Source organism: Pantherophis guttatus, chromosome 4 (genome assembly GCF_059756535.1).
Source record: "Pantherophis guttatus breed Tessera chromosome 4, ASM5975653v1, whole genome shotgun sequence".
Lineage (NCBI taxonomy): Eukaryota > Metazoa > Chordata > Lepidosauria > Squamata > Colubridae > Pantherophis > Pantherophis guttatus.
Window position 1 is genome coordinate 24,354,179 of NC_142066.1, and position 12,526 is coordinate 24,366,704.

General features: G+C 41.5%; 2 protein-coding genes across 2 annotated transcripts; one reads left to right on the forward strand and one right to left on the reverse strand.

Moving 5' to 3' along the window:
- Positions 1-2,565: 2,565 nt before the first annotated feature.
- Positions 2,566-7,134, reverse strand: LOC148113921 (olfactory receptor 10AG1-like). The gene is made up of 3 exons (XM_087893545.1): positions 7,055-7,134; positions 4,537-4,669; positions 2,566-3,542 (listed from the first exon to the last, which is right to left on the reverse strand). The coding sequence occupies exon 3, from the start codon at positions 3,520-3,522 to the stop codon at positions 2,566-2,568; it is 957 nt and encodes a 318-aa protein (XP_087749671.1). The 5' UTR covers positions 3,523-3,542; positions 4,537-4,669; positions 7,055-7,134.
- Positions 7,135-8,119: 985 nt separating this feature from the next.
- Positions 8,120-12,123, forward strand: LOC117666851 (olfactory receptor 10A4-like). The gene is made up of 3 exons (XM_034419857.3): positions 8,120-8,192; positions 8,404-10,194; positions 11,300-12,123. The coding sequence occupies exon 2, from the start codon at positions 8,424-8,426 to the stop codon at positions 9,366-9,368; it is 945 nt and encodes a 314-aa protein (XP_034275748.2). The 5' UTR covers positions 8,120-8,192; positions 8,404-8,423; the 3' UTR covers positions 9,369-10,194; positions 11,300-12,123.
- The last annotated feature ends 403 nt before the right edge of the window (positions 12,124-12,526 follow it).

The following is a 12,526-nucleotide window of genomic DNA, read 5'->3' on the forward strand; positions in this document are numbered from 1 at the left end:
CCAGCAATCCACCCAGAAGCAACTTACACAAAGAAGAACAAAAAGCACTCACCAACTTGAGGAAAGACAATAACATAATCATTCTCCCAGCAGACAAAGGTAATGCCACAGTGGTGATGAACACATCTGACTACCAAACCAAACTATCCAACCTACTCCAAGACCCCGCTTACAAACCTCTAAACACAGACCCCACCAGCTACCTGGAAAAAAACCACCAAATCCAAAATAAAAGCCTCTCCCATCAGTGAAGAGATCCAGCAAAGAATCATCCCCAGAGAGAAATCATCCAGATGCCCCAAGCTCTATGGCCTCCCCAAGATACACAAAGAAGGAACACCACTCAGACCCATAGTCAACTCCATAGGCTCACCTCTACAGAATCTTGCCAAATTTCTTGCCAAACAACTCCAGCCCTATGCAGAATCCATCACCTCACACATACAAAACTCATTCCACTTCATAGAAACAATAAAGAAACAAAACCTACAACCCAGTGACCTACTCATGAGTTTCAATGTCATATCCCTCTTCACCCAAATGCCTATTAAAGAAACCTTGACAGCTATCCAAAACAAATACAACCCCCCTAAGCACATCCTAGATCTGACCAACCACTGCCTTACCAACACATACTTCATCCACAATGGACAAAGATACAAACAGATAGAAGGAGCACCTATGGGATCACCCCTCTCACCCGTCATCGCAAACCTATACAAGGAACACTTTGAAACCAACGCTTTAGATAAATCTGAACCCAAACCCAAACTCTGGCTCAGATATGTAGATGACACTTTCATAATTTGGCCACACAGAAAGAAAAAACTAGACAACTTCCTCACACACCTCAACAACCTACACCCCAAAATACAATTTACTATGGAAATAGACGCTAACAACCAACTCCCCTTTCTGGATGTCCTAGTCTACAGAAAACCCAAAGGCTCCCTAGGACACACCATCTACCGGAAAAAAACACACACAAACCACTACTTAAACACCCAATCACATCACCACCATGCACAGATCAACTTCATAGCCAAGACTCTCATCTCCAGAACCAAATGCCTAGCCGACAAAGACCACCTGAAAACTGAATTACACACTCTCACAAACGTATTCCAAAGAAACACAATTACCAACCTAATCCAAAGGGAGACACCCCCCAAGAACCGAGACACAAAACAGGACAACGGCATCGCCCTCCTCCCTTACATCAAAGGCACCACAGATAAAATTAGCAAAATTCTCCACAAACACAACATCAGGACAACCTTCTGCCCTGACCAAAAAATAGCCAACATCTTAAGAAACCCCAAAGACAAGATCCAGCTAGAAAACCAAGGAGTCTATGAAATACCATGCAAAATCTGCCCAGCCACATACATTGGACAAACCAATAGGAGAATAAATGCACATATCGCAGAACACAAGAACGCAGTCAGAAAAGAAGAAAAAATTTCCTCCCTTTTCCAGCACCTTAAAACAACAGGACATGAAATTGATTTTGAAGGAACCAAATTAATCTCCAAAATTGAACACTTCAACAAGAGAATAATTATGGAAGCCATCGAAATAGAGAACCACCCCCATAACATGAATAAACGTGACGATACCTCCCATCTCCCAGACATCTGGAAACTAGCCCTAGTCAACAAACGAGCCCCATCCACAAACATTGACACCAGACCCAGGATAACACATGACACCACCACCAATCATCCTCACCAGATTCAAACCCAATCCCATCCCATAGACAAAATGCAACCACCGTCCAGGGGCCGGACTACAGCGGCATCACCAGCTGCTGCGCCCTCCTCCGACATAAAGCAAACTAACACACGCCATGAACACAGGACAAGATCTCAGACTTGGAGCCAAACCAGAGCCCGGGATGTTGCATCACAGCCATCTGCTCAAGACAATACATCATAGAACTCAGCATGTTACAACACTAAAGCTCAGGATGTTACAACACAGCCAACTACCCAGGATGTTGCAGCATAGGACTCAGGATGTCACAACACTAGAGCTCAGAATGTTACCATACAACCCATTACCCAGGTCATTACAACACAAAAAGCTAATGGGCACACAGCTAGGACCTCGCCCACACAGGATGTTATGAAACAGCCGACTAATCTGCAAACTCCATCTACTAATCAAGATGTAACAACACAGCCAACCAACCCGCTTACAACAAAGCCAGCACACCACACCTCCCCACCAGTATTTATAGAGAGACGGCATCTCCGATCACGCTTTGCTCACACAAGCACAAAGCCGAAGACACCAGCCTGAAGATAATGAGTGGGACCTCGTAGAAACATTACTAAGATACTCTCAATCTTACATGGGAAAAGACCCAAATATGCCAAGACTGCTACTGCTATTGCTATTCAGAACTCTTTAAATAAATCTATCCCCAGATCTGAGTCATTCGAGAATTAAGGCTAACATCAGCCATTGACATTTTCTAGAGTTCATTCTATCGCTGAAATGGTGATTTCTCGAAAAAATGAAACTGATTGATATAATGGGATCAGATCAATTATTATTGGATTATGATACTGGATTATTACATAAAAAGACCAATTTCCTTGCTACTTTTGTTTTGAAAGCAGCTTTTATCTCTTTGTTCCTCAAGCTGTAAATGATGGGGTTCAAGCTTGGGGTCACTACTGTGTAGAGTAGGGCAAGAAGCCTGTTATTGTCCTGAGAATTTGCCGAGTTGGGATGAATGTAAGCAGCAGTGATTGCTCCATAGTACAGGAGAACAACAGTGAGATGTGAAGAACATGTGGAAAATGCTTTGTGCCTGCTCGTGGCCACTGGCATTGTGAGAATAGAGGAGATGATGAGGAGGTAGGTAAAGAAGATGAAGAAAAGGGGGACCAAGACAAACACCACAGTTAGTGTGGCATTGGCCACTTCATTTTTGTAAGTATCAGTGGAAATCAATCTCAGAACAGGCATAAGATCACAGAAGAAATGGCTGATTGTGTTTGACCCACAGAAGGGGAGGGTGAAGATTGAAATAGATTGCCCCAAACTCCCAAAAGCACCAATGGTCCATGAGATGGCAGCTAGGTTAGCACATTTCTTCTTATTCATGATACAGGGGTATTGCAAGGGCTTGCAAATGGCAACATAGCAGTCATACGCCATAGCACAAAGAAGACAACACTCAGTGACACTAAAGAGAAGGAAGAAGCACATTTGACATCCACAGCCCCAAAAGGATATAGTCTGGTTCTCTGATAATAAGTTCATTAGCATCTTTGGACTGATGGTGGAGGTATAGCCAATTTCCAAAAAAGACAAGTTCCAGAGGAAGAAATACATTGGGGTGTGAAGGGTGGGACTGGCAATGGTGAGGAATAAAACCAGACTGTTGCCCATCAAAGTCATGAGGTAGAATATTAGAACCAAACAAAACACAAATTCTTCCATAGACTTGAAATCTGAGAAGCCAAGCAGGAGAAATTCAGTCAAGCAGGATTGGTTGTCTTTTTTCATTATATCATCCAGATGGAAGCCTAAAAACAAAAAAGAAACATTAAGTAAAGAAGTAAACAATTCTTCTGAAGAATTATTAATAATTATATCGCCTTCTCAAACTAGACACTTCTGTGTTTTTCATTTCCATTTACTCAGAATTAGTAATTTGGATTAAATCCTTTGGAAATAGGAAAGAAAGGCTGCAATTTTAATTTAGTGACCAGTGAATTTATTTGTGATTATATTCTCTGAGTGAATCATACAACCACTCTAGGACCTTTTCTCAGAACTCAGTAGTCGTTGGACTCTCAATTTGGTCCCTCATGTGTGTGTGTGTGTGTATGTATATGTGTGTGTTTTTATTGCTGCCCTGCCATGTAATAATTTCTATTACTTTTTCAGGGTTTCTATAAATAATGAAAATTCAATTACAAACATTTTTACACATTTCCTTTAAAATGCATTCCTTCATTTTTTGCATTAATGCAAAATTTTGCATTAATATTCCAGCTAGGAAGTAAAAAAGCATCAAACTAGAAACTGGGAGACCGGGAATTCTAGTCCAGCCCAAGGCACAAAGGCAGCTGGGTGACCTTTGGCCAACCATTTTCTCTCAGGCATAGGTAAGAGACAAGGGCAAAACACTTCTCAAAAACTCTTACAAAAAAACCTGAAAAAATTTGTCCAGACAATCTGTGGAATCAGACAGAATTGAACGGAAGGGAAAAAAAGTGTAAGGGAAGGATTGGAGATTGGAGAAAAGTGACTTAAATCAAAGGAAGCTTAATTTCCCATTATATGTAATTTGGTTCCATTATATACCACCAATGATCAGCTATTCCTGTTACATGTTGAATGGCCTTTTCCATTTAGACAGAGCATCAAAATGGCTCAAAAGACTTAAATGTTAAAGCATAAGTGAAAAGCTGACAATAAAACACTCTTAATGTTCCACTGAATATCCTCTGAAAATAAAACATCTTCTCATATAGTTGCATAACGTGAGAATCAAAGTATGAAACATGATCTTACTTTGTTAATCCTTTTCTGATTATTTTTAGAGAGGTAGGAGGCTTCTTCTTAACACAAGCCTGAAATTCTGTAATATTCGCTGAAGATCCTGAATATTCCTCTACAATAGAAGAATCTCCATATAATCTTTCCTCTAGAAAAATAAATGTTTAATGTTACAGAGGCTGTTTACATAAACTCACTTCAAAGACTCTGAAGGAGCCATGGACTCCTGGAGGATCCAAAACTCCAGAGACACTGGAGGACTTTTTCTCTAACAAGGTCTCATATGACAGAAGCCCAAGGCTCATCCTGAGGATTTGGTAAAAGAATATCGGACCACAACTTGGAAATAACTTTATTATTTCAGGAGAAATAACTTTTTTGTCTTCCCGAAAGTCTTAAAAACCTACCGTGTTTTTCGGAGTATAAGACATCTTTTTCCCCCCTAAAAGGGGGTGAAAATTTAGGTGTGTCTTATACACCAAATGTAGCCTGCCCACCCATTGGCCCCCATCCTTTGGCCTCTGCCTCGCAGCAGTGACTTCCTTGCAAACAAACAGCAAAAAGAAACAGCTCCTTTCAGCTTCAGCACAGACTAATTAGCACAAGTTGATTGGATCGGCCTCCTGACTCTCAGCTGATTTGCTCTCAGCTGTTTTGCACAGGGCTCTGCTGCTTGCTGCAAAAAGGTAAATTGCTGGAGCAGATTTTTTTTCCTTGTGCTAATCAAGCTATGCTGAAAACGAAAATGAAAGTAAAGCAGGCTGTTTGCTATTTGCTGCAACGAGGCAAAATTGCTCAGAGGCAGAGGGAGATTTCTTTTTCTTCTTTTCCTCACCAAAAAAGGTAGGGGTGTCTTATACTCCGGTGCGTCTTATACTCCGAAAAATACGGTAATTCTTCCCTCAATCCTAGGGGCAGGATCAGTGGTGGGATTCAAATAATATAACAACCGGTTCTCTGATCTAATGACGTGGATCAGGCGGTGGTCAGAGGGTGCAACAGACAGCACTCGGCCTCCTGCACACCGCTGGGAGCGAAAACAAGCCACGGGAGGGGGACACCTCCCCCCCTGTGCCCCATTTTGAGCCTAGTAGGCCTCCCTGCAGCCTCCTGGGAGCAAAAAGGGGGCATGCCACACATACACACCCCACGCCAGGGGTGAGTTCTAAAATTTTTTACTACCGGTTCTGTGAGCGTGGCTTATTTTGTGGGCGTGGCTTGATGGTCATGTGACAATTATTTAGGATTTAGCAGAGGTACTGGTCTACCAGGCTTTTAACTGCTTGCAGAGCTGTACCGATCTACCCATTTATTTTTTGCAGGCACTGGTCTACCCATTTATTTTTGCAGGCACTGCTCTACTCATGTATTTTTGCAGGCACTGATCTACTCATGTATTTTTGCAGGCACTGGTCTATGCATTTATTTTTGCAGGCACTGATCTACTCATGTATTTTTGCAGGCACTGGTCTACTCATTTGTTTTCTTTTACCACTGATCAGCTGTAGGGTGGCCCTTTGAAGCCCCGCGGCAAGCGTTTAAACAGTTTTTTTCCCTCTAGCCATCACCTGGGACTCAGGAGGCAGCAATAGATTGGGGGTGGGGCCAAATAAAAGGTAAGAATAAAGCAGGGGGTGGGGGCGGGGGGGGCAGAACCGGTTCGGTGATGTCATATCGTCACCGCTACTGGCTCGGGAGAACCGGGCCGAACTGGGAGGAACCCACCACTGCCCCATGCCCTGTTTTGGGCCTAGTATGCCTCCCTGCACTTAAACCTGGGAGTCAAAAACAAGTCACAGGGGGTATGCCGCACCCCCTTGTGCCCCATTTTGGGCCTAGTAGGCCTACCTGCAGCCTCCTGGAAGCAAAAATGGGCCACAGCAGAAGCCGCATCGCACACACACCCCTGCACCCCATTTTGAGCCAGTAGGCTTCCCTGCAGCCTCCTGGTAGCAAAAACGGGCCATGGGGGGATGCACCGCACACACACACTCCTGTGCCCCATTTTGGGCCTAGTAGGCCTCCCTGCAGCCTCCTGGTAGCAAAAACGGGCCATGGGGGGATGCACCGCACACACACACTTCTGTGCCCCATTTTGGGCCTAGTAGGCCTCCCTGCAGCCTCCTGGTAGCAAAAACGGGCCATGGGGGGATGCACCGCACACACACACCCCTGTGCCCATTTTGGGCCTAGTAGGCCTCCCTGCAGCCTCCTGGTAGCAAAAACGGGCCATGGGGGGATGCACCGCACACACACATCCCTGTGCCCCATTTTGGGCCTAGTAGGCCTCCCTGCAGCCTCCCGGTAGCAAAAACGGGCCATGGGGGGATGCACCGCACACACACATCCCTGTGCCCCATTTTGGGCCTAGTAGGCCTCCCTGCAGCCTCCTGGTAGCAAAAACGGGCCATGGGGGGATGCACCGCACACACACACACCCCTGTGCCCCATTTTGGGCCTAGTAGGCCCAAAACAAAGAAAGTCCAATTTGGGCCTAGTAGGCCCAAAACAAAGAATTTCCATAGACACCTACCGGTAGCTTATGATGCCAAAGGTATAAAAATCTTCCATTCTGCAAAATTGCAAAATGAAAGAAATCTAAGTGTATCACTCAAAGAAGAATAATCACACTATCCCTTCAAACAATGTTATTCTGAATGTTTAATGAAAGATAAATAATTGAAGGAGATAGAATATAAGAAGCCAGATTCCTTGCTCACTGTGACTGAGGTATTTCCTTACCAAGAGAAGAATTCAGAAGAAAGGAAATAACAGGCAAGATTCATTTGATGATGGGTTTTGGAATCATAGCACTGAGATTTTAATCTGATGACAATTTCTTCTTTTTTAAGAATGGGGTTACCCCTAAAAAAGAAGAAATTGTAATCAGATTAATGAAGTTTCCCCTCAAGTCTGGTGGGTTTTAATCCAGAAAAAAATTCTTAATGGAATGGTTTATTATAATTCATTTTTTATTCTGATTTTCTTGTATATATCAAAAAGAAGAATATGACCTAAGCCCAATAATATGATAGAGACAAGGTTTAGAATGCATCAGAAATATTTTGTAGATTCAAACTCGCCCCCAAAATGAAGGGGATCAACAGGCAATTCACCTTGTCAAAAAAAGAAAAAGATATATTTATACTCCTTGCATGGTAATTTTGCTTGCTGTTAGTGTTAACTCCTTAAAATCATGACATTACTGACTTAAAGGAAGACAATTCTACACAAAGTCATCATAAGTGTCAAGATCTCCTTCCAGTTAGTAGCTGCTTCCTGGTTAAGTAGTTTCACTGGGTTTTTCAACTCTTCTCTACAGAATCTTTCCCCTAAAGTCCATCCATTTACCAAATTCCCAATATTAGTCCTCGGGCTTCTCTCAGGAGATCTTGTTAGAGAACAAAATTCTCTCCTGTGTCTAAAATTTCTAGATCCTCTAGGAGTCAACTGTTTTTAAAAGCGTCTTCACAGTCTTTGATGCTGGCTGACACAAAATGTCTGCATATATGAAACACATTTTTCCAGAAAAAAGGGATAGATGAAGAGTCATGTATGGCACGGAAATTTTTGAGACTTTGAATCACCAGTGCATATTAGTACATCTCCAGTTTTTCAGAAGGCAAAATATTCCTTCATCTTTGTAAAGCTATCAGAAAAAAAATTCAAAAGTAAGATTTAATAGATTAATACATACTACTTTCCCTAAGGTCATATTTGTTGGGTTGGTTATTCCTGTTGGACAACATATTTGAAAATTTTATTGATCTAATTGACTAACAGCAATATAAGGAAACAGGATCTAGAGTTCAAGGATAACAAGCCTATTTCCTTGTTAGGATTTGTTTGATTCTTTATTTAATGATCCTCTTGTGTTCTCAGGCTTCCATCTGGATGATACCATGAAAAAAGACAACCAATCCTGTTTGCACGAGATTGTCCTTCTAGGCTTCTCAGATTTCCAGTCTATGCGAGAGCTTCTCTTTTGCCTGGTTGTAATGTTCTACCTCATGACTTTGATGGGCAACAGTCTGATTTTGATCCTCATCATTCTCAATCCCACCCTTCACACCCCAATGTACTTCTTCCTCTGGAACTTGTCCTTTTTGGAAATTGGCTACACCTCCACCATCAGCCCAAAGATGCTAGTGGACATATTATCAGACAACCAGACTATATCCTTTTGGGGCTGTGGGTGTCAAATGTGTTTCTTCATACTCTTTGGTCTCACTGAATGTTGTCTTCTTTGTGTCATGTCGTATGACCGCTATGTTGCCATTTGCAAACCCTTGCAATACCCATATATCATGAAATACAGGAAGTGCGCTAAACTTGCTGCTGTATCATGGGTCATTGGTGTTTTTGTGAGTTTGGGACAATCTGTTTCCATCTTCACCCTCCCTTTCTGTGGATCAAATAGAATCAGCCATTTTTTCTGTGACATTAAGCATGTTCTAAAATTGGCTTCCACCGATACCTATAAGGATGAACTAGCCATTGCCATAATAGTTGCCCTAATTATCTTGACACCGCTTTTGCTCATCCTTTTTTCCTATATCCTCATCCTCTCCACTATTTTCAACATTCCTGGGGCCAAAAACAGGCGCAAAGCATTTTCCACTTGTTTCTCACATCTCACTGTGGTCTGCATTTTCTACGGAACTGCCATTGTTACCTACATTCATCCCAACTCAGAATATTCCATGGACAGTAGCAGGTTCCTTGGCCTGCTCTACACAGTGGTGACCCCAAGCCTGAATCCCCTCATTTATAGCTTGAGGAATAAAGAGATAAAAGCTGCTTTCAAGAAATCTGTAGGCAGGAAACAGGTTTCCTTTATGGAATAATCTTAGTATATTCAGGTATAATCTCTTCAAAACAATGAGGTTATTGTGCACATATTTATGGGTTACAACAGAATAATAGAATAATAGAGTTGGAAGAGACTTTGGAAGTCTTCTAGTCCAACCCCCTGCTTAGGCAGGATATCCTACATCCCTTCAGGCAAATAGTTATCCAGACTCTTTTTTAAAAACTTCCAGTGTTGGAGCATTTACAATTTCTCCTTAGTTCTAAATTGCATCTCTCCTTGATTAGTTTCCACCCATTGCTTCTTGTTCTACCCTCAGGTGCTTTGGAGAATAGCCTGACTGACTCCCTCTTCTTTGTGGCAACCCCTGAGATATTGGAACACTGCTATCATGTTGCCCCTAGTCCTTCTTTTTCATTAAACTAGACATACCCAATTCCAGCAACCGTTTTTAGCCTCCAATCCCCTAATCTACTTCTGAGAATACCAGTGGTAGATTACACCCTTTAGAGCAGAATGATCCAGAGGTGGGATAGATTTATTCAAAGAAATGGAGAGTACTGAAAGGTAATCTAAGTTCCTTATTGTAGTAGAATTCAAATAAAAGATTGATTGCCCATCTGCCCAGAACATCTACAAAAGGGGGGCTGCAAAAGAATGGACATAAAAAATGATTTCAAGAAGGCATTCTCAAAGAGATTGATCTTCTTTATGTAATAATCCAAGAATGTTTTCATCCCTTAATCAGATTGCAGTTCTTGTGCTCATGTTATGGGTAAAAATAAAATCCAGAAGATGCTGAGAGTAGATGTTTCCCTTCCACCCTGCATTACCCAGAGTTGGAGATAATTTATTTCAAGAAGGTAAGAACCCTGACCAGAAACCTAAATCTTTTATTCTGGTAAAACAAGTAAATGATTGAACAGCCATTTCCTTACAAAGAAGACTACCAGGTTTAACAGTAACAGAGTTGGAAGGGACCTTGGAGGTCATTTAGTCCAACCCCCTGCTCATGCTGGAGACCTGTACTAGGGATTCAAACCACTAAACTGCCGACCTTTCTGATCATCAAGCTCAGTGCTTAGCCACTGAGCCACCTAGTCAGCTAAGTAGTTGAAGGAATATGGGGAAAAATGGGTGATGAAAGAAAAAAAAAGTAATGTGTGGAGGAAGAAGGACCAGGTTAGAGCAAAGCAAATCAGACAGGTTAGGAGAAGAGGCTGAGCTGGAAGGCAGACTTAAATATGTCCTGAGTTTAGAATCATTACTTTGTCATAAAAAAACTAAGTCAAGTACCCTGAAAATTCCATTGAACCTTATCTATCGCCAATTTAGCTTTGACCTTTAGTTGAGTAGATTCTGGTATTAGACGTATTAACAATAAACTCTTCTGTGCTTTGAGCTCAACAAATGCTCCTGGTTACTTGTGCCTGACGACAGATTCCTTGAGAGAACAATGTATGGGCATCAACCATATCCCCTGCTGATGAATGGAGGGCTTTGGATCTGTGATTTCTTAGGGTTGTGTTTGAACCAGGGGGCTTGATACAAGCACTTTGAAATGTAGATCGATTTACTGACAGCTCTGGATTTGATAAATATCAACATAGTATAATAAGCTAGGTTCCTTTCTCCTTCTGACTTATCAAGAGAAGAATTCAGAGGACAGAAAATAAAAATAGAAGACCCACTTGTGATGAGTTTTAGAATGGTAGCACTGAGTTTTTCTGGTACGTCAATTTAACCCACTAAAGAGAAGATACTAAGACTCATCAGATGAATGAAGTTTCCCCTCAAGGCCGATTGTTTCTAATCCAAAAAGAAACTGTTGACAGTTTATTTTAATTCATTTATTGTGATTTACATATACAGGTAATCCTTGAGTTACGACAGTTCTCTTAGCAACCATTTGAAGTTATGACATCATTTGATCCAAGTATTTACTTTTTTTTTTTTTTTTTTTTTTAGGGCACAACATTCAATTGGCAAACTGGGAGAAATTGTAGAAACAGAACATCAAAATGACAAGAGCCATACCCTATAAAGAAAATCTCATAAAAATGTTTTACAGATGGCACTTAGCACCAGCCAGATTAACCAAAATATACCCGAATGCCTCCCCACACTGTTGGAAATACAAAACAAAAAAGGGGACATACTACCACGCCTGGTGGAAATGTATAAAGACCCAACAATACTGGAAGGACATAAAGGAAATTATTGAAGAAATAATAAATCAACAAGTAAAACACACTCCAGAATTCTTTTTATTTGGAATGATAACAACAAAGAGACAAAATATCTCATCATACACATTCTGACAGCAGCACGGTTACTGTTCGCGCAAAATTGGAAATCAGACCAAAGACAAATTAATCTCAAAGATAACAGAGTGTGCCGAAATGGATAGATTGACACTGGAACTCCAGGATAAGGAAGAAAGTGAATACTATCTTGTGTGGCACCAGTGGTATCAATGGCTGGAAAAGAAAATCAGTACAAATATAGATGAAAGAAAATAGGGTAGAAAATTTAAAATTGGAAATGAATAAAGAGGAGATGCAAGATTATTTCTAATTTAAAACACCTGAATTGACAATGTATCATTCATATATTAATTTACAAAGCAATATATATTCTGATGATGACCAAAACATATATGTAAAATATGGTGTGGGTAGGTAGGTGGTGGGAATCTGTTTGTCTTTGTAATGTCTTCGTATTCTTTGTATTGTCTTTATATCTTTGTTTAAAATCCAATAAAAAAAAAATGATCCAAGTATTTACAACACAATCCCGAGGTTACGAATGTTGCAGCCCCATAGCAGTCGTTCAGCCTAACAAATGACTGAAGAGGCACTGCAACATTCACCCTGACTATTTCCGCCCCCCTTCCTCCGGACTCACTTACCGTGCAAAGATCTAGCAAGCTGTGTTCTCTCCAGTCTCTCTGCCATGGTTTTTTTTTTCCTTGCGTCCCTGCAGGCTCTGATTATCTTTGCAAAAAGCTTTTGACAGGAAGAACGGAGGCCGGGAATTGCATGTGTGCCCCTCCTGGCCTCCGTCCTTCATGCCAAAAACTTTTTGCAAAGACGATTGGAGCCTGCCAGGACGTAATCATTCACCTCTGCAGGCTTTGGCCAGCTTTCCTCAAGGCCTTTTCTCCCTCCCTGCTTCCTTCCTTTGGGCCAAAAG

Excerpts from the sequence above, each read along its gene's own strand:
- LOC148113921 (XM_087893545.1), bottom strand. The coding sequence starts at position 3,522 with ATGAAAAAAGACAACCAATCCTGCTTGACTGAATTTCTCCTGCTTGGC.
- LOC117666851 (XM_034419857.3), top strand. The coding sequence starts at position 8,424 with ATGAAAAAAGACAACCAATCCTGTTTGCACGAGATTGTCCTTCTAGGC.